Genomic DNA, 19323 nt, shown 5'->3' with positions numbered 1-19323 from the left:
AATAATAATAATAATACTCAATAATTGTGCTCTTTATTTAGACATCTTACATATAAAACCTTATTTTTTCATAAAACATGTGAATAAATCACCACAGGTTAATGAGAAGGGTGTGCTTGAAAGGATGCACATAACTCTGCAATGTTGGGTTGTATTGGAGAGTCTCAGTCTTAAATCATTTTCCACACACAGTCTGTGCCTGTATTTAGTTTAATGCTAATGAGAGCCGAGAATCCACTCTCACATAGGTACGTGGTTGCAAAGGGCATCAGTGTCCTAACAGCGCGATTTGTCAAGGCAAGAAACTCTGAGCGCAGCCCTATCCAGAAATCTGGCAGTGTCTTCTGATTAAATTACATTTTCACAGAACTGCTTGTTGCTATTTCGATGAGGCTCTCTTGTTCAGATATCGGTAAGTGGACTGGAGGCAGGGCATGAAAGGGATAACGAATCCAGTTGTTTGTGTCGTCCATTTCGGGAAAGTACCTGCGTAATTGCGCACCCAGCTCACTCAGGTGCTTCGCTATATCACATTTGACATTGTCCGTAAGCTTGAGTTCATTGGCACACAAGAAATCATACAATGATGGAAAGACCTGTGTGTTGTCCTTGTTAATGCAGACAGAAAAGAGCTCCAACTTCTTAATCATAGCCTCAATTTGTCCTGCACATTGAATATAGTTGGTAGAGTCCCTGTAATCCTAGATTCAGATCATTCAGGCGAGAAAAAACATCACCCAGATAGGCCAGTCGTGTGAGAAACTCGTCATCATGCAAGCGGTCAGACAAGTGAAAATTATGGTCAGTAAATAAAACTTTAAGCACGTATCTCAATTAAAAAAAATGTGTCAATACTTTGCCCCTTGATAACCAGCGCACTTCTGTATGTTGTAAAAGCGTTACATGGTCGCTGCCCATATCATTGCATAATGCAGAAAATACACGAGAGTTCAGAGACCTTGCTTTAATAAAATTAACCATTTTCACTGTAGTGTCCAAAACGTATTTCAAGCTGTCAGGCATTCCCTTGGCAGCAAGATCCTCTCGGTGGATGCTGCAGTGTACCCAAGTGGCGTCGGGAGCAACTGCTTGCACGCGCGTTACCCCTCCACTATGTCTCCCTGCCATGGCTTTTGCGCCATCAGTACAGATACCAACCGATCTTGACCACCAAAGTCCATTTGATGTCACAAAGCTGTCCAGTACTTAAAAAATATCCTCTCCTGTTGTCCTGGTTTCCAGTGGTTTTCAGAAAAGGATGTCTTCCTTAGTTGACCCCCCATTAACGTAACGGACATATACCAGGAGCTGTGCCCGCCACGTCTGTTGACTCATCCAGCTGTAACACATATAATTCACTGGCTTGTATGCGAAGCAGTAATTGTTTCAAAACATCTCCTACCGTGTCACTGGGCGGCAGGTAGCCTAGTGGTTAGAGCATTGGACTAGTAACGGGAAGGTTGCAAGATTGAATCCCTGAGCTGACAAGGTGAAAATCTGTCGGTCTGCCCCTGAACAAGGCAGTTAACCCACTGTTCCTAGGCCGTCATTGAAAATAAGAATTTGTTCTTAACTGACTTGCCTAGTTAAATAAAGGTAAAATAAAAAACTGATGCATCGTGAAACAGTGTTGTTTGATGAAGGCATTGTTTGTATAGTTTTTTTGGCCTTTTCCCCCAGAATTGTCCCAGCCATATCCTCGGCAGAAAGTCCTCCACAATAGTATGGGGCTTGCCTGTCCTAGCCACTCGGTAGCTCACCATATAAGACGCTTCGAGTCCCTTCTTATTAATGGTATCTGTTGCTTTTATACATGTCTTACTACTCAAAAGTCGTCTTTATTCTCGCTCAAAAACTCCTGTGGCTTATTTTTCAAATTGTCATGTTTAGTTTCTAAATGTCTGCGCAATACTGAAGGTTTCCCGCGAGAGAGTAACGGTTAATGTGATTGGATGTTAATTATTTGACTAGGCTACCTGTATTTGACATTGTGTTGTTATTTCGCTGAACACTAGACGATTCGCTGAACACTAGAGGCTACTCAGGCGAGAAAAAAAACTCACCCAAATGTATAGCCCCGTTGGAAAATATAAATGTACTGTTTGAAAACGTAAAGAAATTATTATAATAAAATTTTCATTTGAATCACATTTTGATTTGGCTTACCCCCGACGGCATTGTGCTTACCCCTGGGGGAACGCGTACCCCAGTTTGAGAATACCTGGTCTATATATCATCCACGTGAACACAAACCAGAATAGACTTCTCCTGCCAATCAATGACTTTCTAAATGTTTGGTTGGTCATATTTTCTATGCTAGTCCCGGTTTGCCTTATGTAAGTTACTGTATGGATTGTTTCATTTTCTTTTGTTTTGACCTGGTCTTTGTGATGTCTTCTGTGTTTGTGTGTCAGGCGTGTAGATATGGACATTATTTGACATGGACTCTGTGTTTGTGTGTCAGGCGTGTAGATATGGACATTATTTGACATGGACTCTGTGTTTGTGTGGCAGGCGTGTAGATATGGACATTATTTGACATGGTCTTTGTGTTTGTGTGGCAGGCGTGTAGATATGGACATTATTTGACATGGTCTCTGTGTTTGTGTGGCAGACGTGTAGATATGGACATTATTTGACATGGTCTCTGTGTTTGTGTGGCAGGCGTGTAGATATGGACATTATTTGACATGGACTCTGTGTTTGTGTGGCAGGCGTGTAGATATGGACATTATTTGACATGGTCTCTGTGTTTGTGTGGCAGGCGTGTAGATATGGACATTATTTGACATGGTCTCTGTGTTTGTGTGGCAGGCGTGTAGATATGGACATTATTTGACATGGTCTCTGTGTTTGTGTGGCAGGAGTGTAGATATGGACATTATTTGACATGGTCTCTGTGTTTGTGTGGCAGGCGTGTAGATATGGACATTATTTGACATGGTCTCTGTGTTTGTGTGGCAGGCGTGTAGATATGGACATTATTTGACATGGACTCTGTGTTTGTGTGGCAGGAGTGTAGATATGGACATTATTTGACATGGTCTCTGTGTTTGTGTGGCAGGAGTGTAGATATGGACATTATTTGACATGGTCTCTGTGTTTGTGTGGCAGGCGTGTAGATATGGACATTATTTGACATGGTCTCTGTGTTTGTGTGGCAGGCGTGTAGATATGGACATTATTTGACATGGTCTCTGTGTTTGTGTGGCAGGCGTGTAGATATGGACATTATTTGACATGGTCTCTGTGTTTGTGTGGCAGGCGTGTAGATATGGACATGTCCACCACCTGGAGCAGCTGTTGTTCTATGGAGCAGATATGGGTGTCATGAACGCCTCGGGAAACACGGCTCTACACATCTGTGCTCTATACAAAGAGGTAAGAGACCAGAGTTCAAATCATCAGAGACCAGAGCACAAACCACCAGGGCGGCACGTAGCCTAGTGGTTAAGAGCCTTGGGCCAGTAACCCGAAAGGTTGCTGGTTCAACTACCCAAGGTGAAAAATCTGTCGAAGTGCCCTTGAGCAAGGCACTTAACTCTAATGTGCTCCAGGGGCGCCGTACTGCTATGCCTGGCCCTGTAAAACAACACATTTCACTGCACATATCTGGTGGATGTCAAATAATCAGCAGTCCATCAACTGTACAGAGGGGCTTTATATTGTACCATCTACTGTACAGAGGGGCTTTATATTGTAGCATCTACTGTACAGAGGGGCTTTATATTGTACCATCTACTGTACAGAGGGGCTTTATATTGTAGCATCTACTGTACAGAGGGGCTTTATATTGTACAATCTACTGTACAGAGGGGCTTTATATTGTACAATCTATTGTACAGAGGGGCTTTATATTGTACAATCTACTGTACAGAGGGGCTTTATATTGTACCATCTACTTTACAAAGGGGCTTTATATTGCAACATCTACTGTAAAGAGGGGCTTTATATTGTACAATCTATTGTACAGAGGGGCTTTATATTGTACCAGAGGGTACAGAGGGGCTTTATATTGTACAATCTACTGTACAGAGGGGCTTTATATTGTACAATCTACTGTACAGAGGGGCTTTATATTGTACCATCTACTTTACAGAGGGGCTTTATATTGCAACATCTACTGTAAAGAGGGGCTTTATATTGTACAATCTACTGTACAGAGGGGCTTTATATTGTACCAGAGGGTACAGAGGGGCTTTATATTGTACAATCTACTGTACAGAGGGGCTTTATATTGTACAATCTACTGTACAGAGGGGCTTTATATTGTACCACCTACTGTACAGAGGGGCTTTATATTGCACCATCTACTGTACAGAGGGGCTTTATATTGTACCATCTACTGTACAGAGGGGCTTTATATTGTACCACCTACTGTACAGAGGGGCTTTATATTGTACCATCTACTGTACAGAGGGGCTTTATATTGTACCATCTACTGTACAGAGGGGCTTTATATTGCACCATCTACTGTACAGAGGGGCTTTATATTGTACCATCTACTGTACAGAGGGGCGTTATATTGTACCAGCTACTGTACAGAGGGGCTTTATAATGTAGCTTCTACTGTACAGAGGGGCTTTATATTGCAACATCTACTGTACAGAGGGGCTTTATATTGTAGCATCTACTGTACAGAGGGGCTTTATATTGTACCATCTACTGTACAGAGGGGCTTTATATTGCACCATCTACTGTACAGAGGGGCTTTATATTGTACCATCTACTGTACAGAGGGGCTTTATATTGTACCAGCTACTGTACAGAGGGGCTTTATATTGTACCATCTACTGTACAGAGGGGCTTTATATTGCACCATCTACTGTACAGAGGGGCTTTATGTTGTACCATCTACTGTACAGAGGGGCTTTATATTGCACCATCTACTGTACAGAGGGGCTTTATATTGTACCATCTACTGTACAGAGGGGCTTTATATTGTACCACCTACTGTACAGAGGGGCTTTATATTGTACCATCTACTGTACAGAGGGGCTTTATATTGTACCATCTACTGTACAGAGGGGCTTTATATTGCACCATCTACTGTACAGAGGGGCTTTATATTGTACCATCTACTGTACAGAGGGGCTTTATATTGTACCAGCTACTGTACAGAGGGGCTTTATAATGTACCTTCTACTGTACAGAGGGGCTTTATATTGTACCAGCTACTGTACAGAGGGGCTTTATAATGTAGCTTCTACTGTACAGAGGGGCTTTATATTGTACCATCTACTGTACAGAGGGGCTTTATATTGCACCATTTACTGTACAGAGGGGCTTTATATTGTACCAGCTACTGTACAGAGGGGCTTTATATTGTACCATCTACTGTACAGAGGGGCTTTATATTGTACAATCTACTGTACAGAGGGGCTTTATATTGTACCATCTACTGTACAGAGGGGCTTTATATTGCAACATATACTGTAAAGAGGGGCTTTATATTGTACCAGCTACTGTACAGAGGGGCTTTATATTGCACCATCTACTGTACAGAGGGGCTTTATATTGTACAAGCTACTGTACAGAGGGGCTTTATATTGTACCATCTACTGTACAGAGGGGCTTTATATTGTACCATCTACTGTACAGAGGGGCTTTATATTGTACCATCTACTGTACAGAGGGTCTTTATATTGTACCAGCTACTGTACAGAGGGGCTTTATAATGTACCATCTACTGTACAGAGGGGCTTTATATTGTACAATCTACTGTACAGAGGGGCTTTATATTGTACCATCTACTTTACAGAGGGGCTTTATATTGCAACATCTACTGTAAAGAGGGGCTTTATATTGTACAATATATTGTACGGAGTGGCTTTATAATGCACCATCTACTGTACAGAGGGGCTTTATATTGTACCAGATACTGTACAGAGGGGCTTTATATTGTACCATCTACTGTACAGAGGGGCTTTATATTGTACCATCTACTGTATAGAGGGGCTTTATATTGTACCAGCTACTGTACAGAGGGGCTTTATATTGTACCATCTACTGTACAGAGGGGCTTTATATTGCACCGTCTACTGTACAGAGGGGCTTTATATTGTACCATCTACTGTACAGAGGGGCTTTATATTGCAACATCTACTGTACAGAGGGGCTTTATATTGCAACATCTACTGTACAGAGGGGCTTTATATTGTACCATCTACTGTACATAGGGGCTTTATATTGCAACATCTACTGTACAGAGGGGCTTTATATTGCAACATCTACTGTAAAGAGGGGCTTTATATTGCAACATCTACTGTAAAGAGGGGCTTTATATTGTACCATCTACTGTACAGAGGGGCTTTATATTGTACAATCTACTGTACAGAGGGGCTTTATATTGTACAATCTACTGTACAGAGGGGCTTTATATTGTACCATCTACTGTACAGAGTGGCTTTATATTGTACAATCTACTGTACAGAGGGGCTTTATATTGTACCATCTACTGTACAGAGGGGCTTTATATTGTAGCTTCTACTGTACAGAGGGGCTTTATAATGTAGCTTCTACTGTACAGAGGGGGCTTTATATTGTACCATCTACTGTACAGAGGGGCTTTATATTGTACCATCTACTGTACAGAGGGGCTTTATATTGCAACATCTACTGTACAGAGGGGCTTTATATTGCACCATCTACTGTACAGGGGGGCTTTATATTGCAACATATACTGTACATTGCTTTTATTATACCACTAGTACATTGTATTGGTATACTAGTACATTGTATTGGTATACTAGTGCCTTGTCTTGATATACTAGTACATTGTATTGGTATTCTAGTACATTGTATTAGTATACTAGTGCCTTGTATTGGTATTGTAGTACATTGTACTGGTATACTAGTACATTAGGCCCATAGCAAACAGGGCTGGGGTCAATTCCGTTTGAATTTGGTCAATTCAGGAAGTAAACCGATTGACTGAATTGAAATGTAAATGACCCCAATCTTGATAATGTTATTAGCAAGGGGTCAATTAGGATTAATAATTATCCTGTTGATTCTTCACATGGGTAAAGATTGACTGGATACACTGATGAGAATTAATCTGAGATGGACACATTCTGAGGGAACTCTTCCTATGGGAACACATCCCGAGAGAACACATCCTGGGGGAACACATCCCGGGGGATCACATCCCGGGGCAATACATCCCGAGGGAATACATCCTGGGGGAACACATCCCGGGGGAACACATCCCCGGGGAACACATCCTGAGGGAACACATCCCGGGGGAGTACATCCCGGGGGAATACATCCTCAGGGAATACATCCCGGGGGAATACATCCCGGGGGAATACATCCCAGGGGAGTACATCCCGAGGGAATACATCCCGGGGGAATACATCCCGGGGGAATACATCCCGGGGGAATACATCCCGGGGGAGTACATCCCGGGGGAATACATCATGGGGGAACACAAGACAATATGCTCTTAACATCAATGGCTATGATTCTAGTTTAAAACCACACTGATCAATATTTAGACGGCTCTATGTAGTTTAAATGTTAATCTTTCCACTGTCATATGAATCCCAGAGCCAACAAGGAACTTAACCCTAATTGATCTTGGGTCGCTGTTAATAACTGCTGACCCTGGCTGTGACCCCACTATCAGAGGGTGTGTCAAGGGGAGTGGGGATATAGAATAAACACATGTCCATTTCACACATGGGTGTAATACACACTACATGTTTGAAACAGGACAAATACACGCACTCACCAAATAATAATTATAATTATACACGCACACATTTTTAAGATGGTGGTTTGAACATGGGATGTGTGTGTGAGATATCTCTCCTGTTGTCTGTAGGGGTCACTGCTCCCATTAGCTATGGCATAGATCATTAAGCCTTTCTACACGCTGTGCTCGCTCTGCTGCCATTATTCACAGAGAGCGAGAGAGATAGATAGAGAGAGAGATAGAGGGATGATGAGAGAGAGAAAAAGAGAGAGAGACAGAGAGAGTGTGTGAGAGAGAGAGTGAGAGCGAGAGGGAGAGGGAGATGATGAGAGAGAGAAAAAGAGAGAGATAGATAGATAGTTAGAGAAAGAGGGATGATGAGAGAGAGAGAAAAAGAGAGAGAGACAGAGAGAGTGTGTGAGAGAGAGGAGGAGAGAGAGATGATGAGAGCGAGAGAAAAAGAGAGAGAGAAGGAGAGAGTGTGTGTGTGAGAGAGAGAGAGAGAGAGATAGCGAGAGGAGGAGAGAGAGAGAGAGCGAGAGGAGGAGAGAGAGAGAAAAAGAGAGAGAGAGACAGAGAGAGTGTGTGTGTGAGAGAGAGAGAGAGAGAGAGCTAGAGGAGGAGAGAGAGATGATGAGAGAGAGAGAAAAAGAGAGAGAGAGAGACGGAGGGATACTGATAACTTCCTCTCTCTGGGTTTGCTGTTGTGTAATCTCTTCCCTCGACTGCTCTGCTCCTACAGGCTGGGTTTATTTCCCTGGCTTTCTGATTAGATGCCCTTTTGCATGACAGCTTTAGTGTGATCTAATGACTATAATGACAGCCACTAGGAGGGATGAACTTCACTGATTTAACCTTTTTGAATATCAGTCTGATTTGTGTGGGTTGGGGCTTGTACACGTAATATTATTATTGTAGATATCTGCCATATTTTATTTATCTGATGACTAGTGGCAGTATAATTTAATAAGAGCAAGTAGGAGGAGGATGAGCTCGAACATTGGTGTGTGTGTGTGTGTGTGTGTGTGTGTGTGTGTGTGTGTGTGTGTGTGTGTGTGTGTGTGTGTGTGTGTGTGTGTGTGTGTGTGTGTGTGTGTGTGTATGCAGGCACTGTGTGTATGTATGTGTGTATGAGCAAGCACTGTTTGTGCATGGGCGCGTGCGTGCGTGTGTGCCTGACTGTATGTGTGTGTGTGGGCCCGCGCGCCTGTATGTGTGTGTTCACATGCACGTGAATGTGTGTGTGTTTGTAGTGGTGTTTCCGTGGGTGGGCTGCTGAATCCAGCTAACAGCAGGCTGAGGCGGGCTGCAGTGCCACAGACAGTTACCAGAGGCTGATTCTCTCTTGATTTTCTCACAGAGCTTCACACTACATGTTTTCACTGCACTGAGATCCTTTCTGGAGAGCTGAGGGAGAGGCCTTGCTTTACCTGGAACATAGACAAGGCATCATCAGACTTTACCTGGAACATAGACAAGGCATCATCAGACTTTACCTGGAACATAGACAAGGCATCATCAGACTTTACCTGGAACATAGACAAGGCATCATCAGACTTTACCTGGAACATAGACAAGGCATCATCAGACTTTACCTGGAACATAGACAAGGCATCATCAGACTTTACCTGGAACATAGACAAGGCATCATCAGACTTTACCTGGAACATAGACAAGGCATCATCAGACTTTACCTGGAACATAGACAAGGCATCATCAGACACACAGGACAGGGTGAGCTCTAGCTCCAGCAATGATACGTTCTGGAATGTTCTGGAATCACTTAAGTTCTAGAATGTTCTGGATTAGTTGATGGAATGTTCAGTTCTGGAATGTTCTAGAATCAGAGCTAGAATAGTTGATGGAATGTTCAGGTCTGGAATGTTCTAGAATCACTTAAGTTATAGAATGTTCTGGAATCAGTTTTAGATTAGTTGATGGAATGTTCAGCTCTGGAATGTTCTAGAATCGGTGCTAGATCAGTTGATGGAATGGAATGCTTGATCAAGATTTTTTTCTGGTTTTCTCTCTCGTTAAAGGGGTTCAGAGAATTACAGAGAAATAATAAACACTAGCTGGCATCAGAGAGAGAGAGAGAGAAAGAGCGAGCGAGAGAGAGAGAAAGAGAGAGAGAGAGAGAAAGGAGACAGAGAGGGAGATAGAGAGAGGGAGAGAGAGAGAGAGAGAGAGAGAGAGAGAGAGAGAGAGAGAGAGAGAGAGAGAGAGAGAGAGAGAGAAAGAAAGAGCGAGAGAGAGAGAGAGAGAGAGAGAGAGAGAGAAAGAAAGAAAGAAAGAGCGAGAGAGAGAGAGAGAGAGAGAGAGAGAGAGAGAGAGAGAGAGAAAGAAAGAAAGAAAGAGAGAGAGAGAGAGAGAGAAAGGAGACAGAGAGGGAGATAGAGAGAGAGAGGGAGAGAGAGAGAGAGAGAGAGAGAGAGAGAGAGAGAGAGAGAGAGAGAGAAAGAGCGAGAGAGAGAGAGTGAGAGAAAGGAGACAGAGAGGGAGATAGAGAGAGAGAGGGAGAGAGAGAGAGAGGGAGAGGAGACAGAGAGGGAGATAGAGAGAGAGAAAGGAGACAGAGACAGAGAGGGAGATAGAGATTGTTTATTTCACTTTTGTATATTATCTACCTCACTTGCTTTGGCAACGTTAACATATGTTTCCCATGCCAATAAAGCCCCTTGAATTGAATTGAATTGAATTGACAGAGAGGGAGACAGAGAGAGCAATGGAGTTGAAATAAATGAGGTCCTGGTCTTACTCTGTTCCCCCTTCTCTTTTCTTTTGGTCCTCCCTAAGGAACACTGTGCCAGAGTACTGCTTGTTCGTGGTGCCAACAAGGAAGTGAAGAACTACAGAAGCCAGACACCATTCCAGGTATGGACTGACTCACACCTCTAACATTTACTGCTCACAGTACAGGCTTGCTGTAAAACGTAGGTCACTACTTTCCATTCTTCATACTAGCATGCCACTTGCAATGCATACCCAATCCATTGCTTCGTTCTTCAAAGTGGTATGGTATATAACGGTCATTCATTAAGCTTCTCAGATGAATTACATCAGTAGGGAGCTACATGTGTAGGATTTTAATTTGAGCCAGTTTTCTACAGCAGGAAAATAACCCTGCAACAACAGGAAATGTGAATTATTATGTGGATTATAATTAATGGATATTTTTTTTGTAGGGGTTGGTACATTTTTCTTTAGGGGCAAATCAAGTCTTATCCAAGATGGCGTAGCAGTGTAGACGTGTTTGTTTAGTCCTCTCGTGTACGTTTGTATTTTTCGTATTTCTTGTATATATTTAAAAAAAAAAAATCCTATCTCTTTTCGATTTTTAATTCGATTATACCTTCCGGTAACCTACCTCACCCAATGTGATACGGAATCGCTATTATTTTTTAACTTTGGAACACATTCAAGAACCCCCAGTAGCTTACCAGCTAATCAGCTACAAGCTATTTAGCCATTTTTAGCCGCTGCTAGCAGCTTTTACCTTCTGCACAGACACCAGCCCTGTTATTAGCCAGGATATTACTCACCAATTTTACCAGCATCGGACTGTCTCTCGACAACAACGCCGGATTCCTGCCGTAATCCCTGAGCCACTACTTCTGATCCTCACAGCTAGCTTGCAGCTAGCGCAGCTAGCGCCACTGCCACGAAGCTAGCACCAGTTAGCAAACACAATTCTACAATCACAACCTCTCTTTCGCCATCGCCATCCGGCTTGGATTCTCTGTCGACACGACCACGTCTGGTCTGCAGACGAATACCCCATCCGCTGTGCCCTCAACCGGCCTCCTTCTGAGCAGACCCCCTCCGTCTGAGCAGACCACCCCCCAGGCTACTAACTTTAAACGCCGCGTGCTAGCTTAGTGGCGGCTTCCCTGCTCCATCTACGGCTGCCCCCTGGACACTATGATCACTTGCTACATAGCTGATGCCTGCCGGACTGTCCATTAATTCACGGTACTCCATTCTGTTTTTTTGTGTTTTATCTGTCGGCTCTGTGTTTTAACTCAGGCTCTGTGTGTAGTTAATCCGACCCTCTCTGCCTAGTCGTCGCCATTTTTACCTGCTGTTGCTGTGTTAGCTGACTAGCTGCTGTTATCTCACCTGTTGTTTTAGCTAGCTCTCCCAATCAAGACCTGCAATCACTTTATGCCTTACTGTATGTCTCTCTCAAATATCAATATGCCTTGTATACTGTTGTTCAGGCTAGTTATCATTGTTTTAGTTTGCAATGGACCCCGTAGTTCCACTCTCCGTACCTCTGATACCTCCTTTGTCCCACCTCCCACACATGCGGTGACCTCACCCATTGAGACCAGCATGTCCAGAGATACAACCTCTCTTATCATCACCCAGTGCCTGGGCTTGCCTCCGCTGTACCCGTGCCCCACCATACCCCTGTCTGCACATTATGCCCAGAATCTATTCTACCACGCCCATAAATCTGCTCCTTTTATTCCTTGTCCCCAATGCTCTAGGCGACCAGTTTTGATAGCCTTTAGCCGCACCCTCATCCTACTACTCCTCTGTTCCTCGGGTGATGTGGAGGCCCTGCATGTCCCCAGGCACCCTCATTTGTTGACTTCTGTGATCGAAAAAGCCTTGGCCTCATGCATGTCAACATCAGAAGCCTCCTCCCTAAGTTTGTCTTACTCACCGCTTTAGCACACTCTGCCAACCCTGATGTCCTTGCCGTGTCTGAAGGAGGCTTAGGAAGGCCAGGAGGCTTAGGAAGGCCACCAAAAGTTCTGAGATTTCCATACCCAACTATAACACTTTCCGTCAAGATAGAACTGCCAAAGGGGGAGGAGTTGCAATCTACTGCAGAGATAGCCTGCAAAGTTCTGTCATACTTTCCAGGTCTATGCCCAAACAGTTCAAACTTCTAATTTTAAAAATTAATCTCTCCAGAAATAAGTCTCTCACTGTTGCCGCCTGCTACCGACCCCCCTCAGCTCCCAGCTGTGCCCTGGACACCATCTGTGAATTGATCGCTCCCCATCTAGCTTCAGAGTTTGTTCTGTTAGGTGACCTAAACTGGGATATGCTTAACACCCCGGCAGTCCTACAATCTAAGCTAGATGCCCTCAATCTCACACAAATCATCAAGGAACCCACCAGGTACAACCCTAAATCCGTAAACATGGGCACCCTAATAGACATTATCCTGACCAACTTGCCCTCCAAATACACCTCTGCTGTCTTCAATCAAGATCTCAGCGATCACTGCCTCATTGCCTGTATCCGCTACGGGTCCGCGGTCAAACGACCACCCCTCATCACTGTCAAACGCTCCCTAAAACACTTCTGCGAGCAGGCCTTTCTAATCGACCTGGCTCGGGTACCCTGGAAGGATATTGACCTCATCCCGTCAGTTGAGGATGCCTGGTCATTCTTTAAAAGTTACTTCCTCACCATATTAGACAAGCATGCTCCGTTCAAAAAATGCAGAACTAAGAACAGATATAGCCCTTGGTTCACTCCAGACCTGACTGCCCTCGACCAGCACAAAAACATCCTGTGGCGAACTGCAATAGCATCGAAGAGCCCCCGCGATATGCAACTGTTCAGGGAAGTCAGGAACCAATACACGCAGTCAGTCAGGAAAGCAAAAGCCAGCTTTTTCAAGCAGAAATTTGCATCCTGTAGCTCTAACTCCAAAAAGTTCTGGGATACTGTAAAGTCCATGGAGAACAAGAGCACCTCCTCCCAGCTGCCCACTGCACTGAGGCTAGGTATAAATAAACCGATAAATCCGTGATAATCGAAAACTTCAACAAGCATTTCTCAATGGCTGGCCATGCCTTCCTCCTGGCGACTCCAACCTTGGCCAACAGCCCCGCCCCCCCCCCCCCCCCCCCCCCCCCCGCTGCTACTCGCCCAAGCCTCCCCAGCTTCTCCTTTACCCAAATCCAGATAGCAGATGTTCTGAAAGAGCTGGAAAACCTGGACCCATACAAATCAGCTGGGCTTGACAATCTGGACCCCCTATTTCTGAAACTGTCCGCCGCCATTGTCGCACCCCCTATTACCAGCCTGTTCAACCTCTCCTTCGTATCGTCTGAGATCCCCAAGGATTGGAAAGCTGCCGCGGTCATCCCCCTCTTCAAAGGGGGAGACACCCTGGACCCAAACTGTTACAGACCTATATCCATCCTGCCCTGCCTATCTAAGGTCTTCGAAAGCCAAGTCAACAAACAGATCACTGACCATCTCGAATCCCACCGTACCTTCTCCGCTGTGCAATCCGGTTTCCGAGCCGGTCACGGGTGCACCTCAGCCACGCTCAAGGTACTAAACGATGTCATAACCGCCATCGATAAAAGACATTACTGTGCAGCCGTCTTCATCGACCTGGCCAAGGCTTTCGACTCTGTCAATCACCATATTCTTATCGGCAGACTCAGTAGCCTCGGTTTTTCTAATGACTGCCTTGCCTGGTTCACCAACTACTTTGCAGACAGAGTTCAGTGTGTCAAATCGGAGGGCATGTTGTCCGGTCCTCTGGCAGTCTCTATGGGGGTACCACAGGGTTCAATTCTCGGGCCGACTCTTTTCTCTGTATATATCAATGATGTTGCTCTTGCTGCGGGTGATTCCCTGATCCACCTCTATGCAGACGACACCATTCTGTATACTTCCGGCCCTTCCTTGGACACTGTGCTATCTAACCTCCAAACGAGCTTCAATGCCATACAACACTCCTTCCGTGGCCTCCAACTGCTCTTAAACGCTAGTAAAACCAAATGCATGCTTTTCAACCGTTCGCTGCCTGCACCCGCACGCCCGACTAGCATCACCACCCTGGACGGTTCCGACCTAGAATATGTGGACATCTATAAGTACCTAGGTGTCTGGCTAGACTGCAAACTCTCCTTCCAGACTCATATCAAACATCTCCAATCCAAAATCAAATCTAGAGTCGGCTTTCTATTTCGCAACAAAGCCTCCTTCACTCACGCCGCCAAACTTACCCTAGTAAAACTGACTATCCTACCGATCCTCGACTTCGGCGATGTCATCTACAAAATAGCTTCCAATACTCTACTCAGCAAACTGGATGCAGTTTATCACAGTGCCATCCGTTTTGTTACTAAAGCACCTTATACGACCCACCACTGCGACCTGTATGCCCTAGTCGGCTGGCCCTCGCTACATGTTCGTCGTCAGACCCTCTGGCTCCAGGTCATCTACAAGGCTATGCTAGGTAAAGTGCCCCCTTATCTCAGTTCACTGGTCACGATGGCTACACCCACCCGTAGCACGCGCTCCAGCAGGTGTATCTCACTGATCATCCCTAAAGCCAAAACCTCATTTGGACGCCTTTCCTTCCAGTTCTCTGCTGCCTGCGACTGGAACGAATTGCAAAAATCTCTGAAGTTGGAGACTTTTATCTCCCTCAACAACTTTAAACATCTGCTATCCGAGCAGCTAACCGATCGCTGCAGCTGTACATAGTCCATCGGTATATAGCCCACCCAATTTACCTACCTCACCCCCCATACTGCTTTTATTTATTTACTTTTCTGCTCTTTTGCACACCAGTATCTCTACTTGCACATGATCATCTGATGATTTATCACTCCAGTGTTAATCTGCTAAATTGTAATTATTCGATTTATTGCCTACCTCCTCATGCCTTTTGCACACATTGTATATAGATTCTCTTTTTTTCTACCATGTTATTGACTTGTTTATTGTTTACTCCATGTGTAACTCTGTGTTGTTGTCTGTTCACACTGCTATGCTTTATCTTGGCCAGGTCGCAGTTGCAAATGAGAACTTGTTCTCAACTAGCCTACCTGGTTAAATAAAGGTGAAATAAAAATAAAAATAAAAAAGTCTGACATTTTAAAGTGGAAATTACCAACTTTACAAGCCTTTTCAAACCTTGAATACACTACAGGTTTGCATTTCTCAGCAACATAAGAGAATCTGTAGTGTAGTATGTGATACCTTTAGATGCTTATAGTGGTGAAGCTTCATAACATTGCAACCCTTCCTTTTGTTTCTTTGCAGTAGTATTTTGGCAAGCAGATCCGTCTCCATCTGTGTGTTTTCAGTCAAGTTTTGTTCACGTGTGGTTTTAAAAGGGAAAAGCAAGATGGAACAAACAGAATGAGTGTATTTTTAGGTTGTTAAACAAAGCTGTTTAAGAGTTGGTTCCTTATTTGGCAGGCTTTTATGTAAGACATCCCTCTCTCTGAACAAACAGTCAATGGTTCTGGGAGAAATGTTCATGTTTAAATTTTTGTTTATATGCATGTGTCAGCATTCCACAGACCTCCAACTACCAATTAGTCATAATGTAGGTGTGATGCATTTAGGGGGTTGAAGTCAAAAAAGGGATATGGATACTGAATAGCTTCCTAGCTGTAGTTGACTATATTTTCTCCTTTTCCTATTCATCATCCCTACCCTGCTTACCATCATCTTTTAATGCAGATAATTCCATGTCCCACAAATAATTAAATAATTAAACTATTAGATAATTAAATAATTGACCCATTTTTTATTGGCAGCAGGCCTACACAGCTGCTATTTAAATAACATGGCAAAATAACAACTACTGCACGAGGTTCATTATTATCAAGCACATAAATCATTTTTATTCTGTGACAGAGTCTCCCTTTGTGACGTGTTTATGGTTCAAAGTTGAACATCTTCCACCAAATCTCCTCTTTACCTCCTCATGCTCTCTTAGAGTCTGAACTCTAAACTCTTCTGCTTTAGTCTGAACTCCTCAGTTACTCTAAACTCTGCTTTAGTCTGAACTCCTCAGTTACTGTAAACTCCTCTGCTTTAGTCTGAACTCCTCAGTTACTGTAAACTCTTCTGCTTTAGTCTGAACTCCTCAGTTACTGTAAACTCCTCTGCTTTAGTCTGAACTCCTCAGTTACTGTAAACTCCTCTGCTTTAGTCTGAACTCCTCAGTTACTGTGAACTCCTCTGCTTTAGTCTGAACTCCTCAGTTACTCTAAACTCCTCTGCTTTAGTCTGAACTCCTCAGTTACTGTAAACTCCTCTGCTTTAGTCTGAACTCCTCAGTTACTCTAAACTCCTTCTGCTTTAGTCTGAACTCCTCAGTTACTCTAAACTCCTCTGCTTTAGTCTGAACTCCTCAGTTACTGTAAACTCTTCTGCTTTAGTCTGAACTCCTCAGTTACTCTAAACTCCTCTGCTTTAGTCTGAACTCCTCAGTTACTGTAAACTCCTCTGCTTTAGTCTGAACTCCTCAGTTACTCTAAACTCCTCTGCTTTAGTCTGAACTCCTCAGTTACTGTAAACTCCTCCGGTTTAGTCTGAACTCCTCAGTTACTCTAAACTCCTCTGCTTTAGTCTGAACTCCTCAGTTACTCTAAACTCCTTCGCTTTAATCTGAACTCCTCAGTTACTCTAAACTCCTCTGCTTTAGTCTGAACTCCTCAGTTACTCTAAACTCCTCTGCTTTAGTCTGAACTCCTCAGTTACTCTAAACTCCTCTGCTTTAGTCTGAACTCCTCAGTTACTCTAAACTCCTCTGCTTTAGTCTGAACTCCTCAGTTACTCTAAACTCCCCTGCTTTAGTCTGAACTCCTCAGTTACTCTAAACTCCTTCGCTTTAATCTGAACTCCTCAGTTAGTCTAAACTCCTTTGCTTTAGTCTGATCCCCAGCTGAGCCAACTGTCTTCTCTTGCATCATGTAGGAGTCAGTGGAGTGATGCTGTTTATATAATGTACACTTCCGCTGAGTGCTGATGCATCCTCTAATTCTCTCTATTATTCATCCATCCCTTCACACTTAAAATACTTCAAATAAAATGATGTTTCCTGCCTCAATGACTCTTTAATTACAGCTCATTTGAAGGGGGCCATAAACCGCATTCACCTCGTCCAATCAAATTCTGATTAAGTTTGCCCAGTTAGGCAGCCATCTGCTGACTGATGGTGGCAAATTAAGTGCTGAGACTCAGTTTGTGCCCTAAATGGCACCCCATTCCCTATGTAGTGCACTATGGGCCCTGGTCACAAGTAGTGCACTATAGAGGGAATAGAGTGCCATTTGGGATATACACACTTATTCAGAGGAAATTGGAGCACTTCACTTCTTGCTCCTCTTTCCTGACCCGCTTTCATCCCAACATCACATCCTGTCTCACTTCTAGTACACCCAGACATCATACTTCACCTTACTCTCTCTCTCTCTCTCTCTCTCTCTCTCTCTCTCTCTCTCTCTCTCTCTCTCTCTCTCTCTCTCTCTCTCTCTCTCTCTCTCTCTCTCTCTCTCTTTCAATTCAATTTCAATTCAAGGGGCTTTATTGGCATGGGAAACATTTGTGACTCACAACCTGGATTCGGTCTTATGTAGCAAAATTTGAAATTGTGTTTTTTACATTGGATAAAAGTAGAGACTCAGAGCTGCAAAATGATATTGTATACACTGCATTTTTGAGGAACAATGGGAAAGTAATTCTGCTTTGAAAGTTGATAAACTTGTAAACTCACTTTTGAGAAAAAGGCCTTTGAATGTTTTGGTATCTAGTGGAGAGCTTTTCTTTGTCTACACCCATTCAGCATCGTTCACACCCTCTTAAGCCTTTGCCCCACCCATCTCGTTTCGCTCTCGGAGCATTTAGAGGGCACACTTGACACTCTGGCCAATGATTTGTTTACCTCTGGATAACATGAAAAGAGCCTAACCAGCTCTGCTGGCAACAATTTCATTACGCTTTTTTGCCAACGTTTACTGACACCAGCCATATTCAACGGGTGTTGTACACTTTAGCTTAAATAACGTAGCTAGCTAGCTAGGTAAACAATGAACCTAGCTAGGTTAACAACGTGTAAGATCACACACGTCACGTAACGTTAGCTAATGAGCCAGCCAGCTACTGTTAGCTTGTTAACTTCTTATGGCTGCAAGGGGCAGTATTGAGTAGCCAGTTAAATCGTGCCCATTTCAAACGGCCTCGTACTCAATTCTTGCTCGTACAATATGCATATTATTATTACTATTGGATAGAAAACACTCTCTAGTTTCTAAAACCGTTTGAATTATTTCTCTGAGTGAAACAGAACTCATTCTGCAGCACTTTTCCTGACCAGGAAGTGGAACGTCTGAAATCGATGCTCTGTTCTTCTTCATGCCTATACATGGGCACAAGACCTATTAGTATACATACACGTCATACACCTTCCTCTGGTTGTCAAGAGGCTGTGAGAGAAGAAATGAGGTGATTATCTCGATCTGAGTTGGAACACATCATCTTGGAATCTCGTGTCCACCATTTTCGGTACTCTGAATAGCGCGAGCTGGACAGTGTGATTGCCTTTTGTTTAGCTTCCGTTATAGGCGACTACAATCTCCGGCTTTGATTTTATTTGATACATGTCACCATATCATCGTAAAGTATGTTTTTTCAATATGGTTTCATCAGATTATTGAAATTTTTTCGGGAGTTTTGCTGTGTTCCGTTCTCTTCCGTTTGTTGACATGGAGAGTGTCGTGGCACCCGGCTAGCGCGCTTGCTAAATGAAGAGGGAAAGTGTCCGTTCTGAATCCAAACAACGACTGTTCTGGACAAAGGACACCTTGTCCAACATTCTGATGAAAGATCAGCAAAAGTAA

At 43.7% G+C, this 19323-nt stretch overlaps 1 protein-coding gene across 1 annotated transcript in view; it reads left to right on the top strand.

The window, feature by feature from the left end:
• The window catches only part of LOC120066718 (SH3 and multiple ankyrin repeat domains protein 2-like), a 159908-nt gene that overhangs the window by 18478 nt on the left and 122107 nt on the right, over positions 1 to 19323 (top strand). Inside the window, exons 7-8 of the mRNA XM_039018180.1 lie at positions 3265 to 3381; positions 10496 to 10573. Of these exons, the coding sequence (XP_038874108.1) occupies positions 3265 to 3381; positions 10496 to 10573 (195 nt within the window). The remainder of the gene's footprint in view (positions 1 to 3264; positions 3382 to 10495; positions 10574 to 19323) is intronic.

The sequence above is a fragment of the Salvelinus namaycush genome, chromosome 21, assembly GCF_016432855.1.
Source record: "Salvelinus namaycush isolate Seneca chromosome 21, SaNama_1.0, whole genome shotgun sequence".
Lineage (NCBI taxonomy): Eukaryota > Metazoa > Chordata > Actinopteri > Salmoniformes > Salmonidae > Salvelinus > Salvelinus namaycush.
Note: the sequence above shows the minus strand (reverse complement) of the source record. Positions and strands in the feature narration are given on the sequence as shown.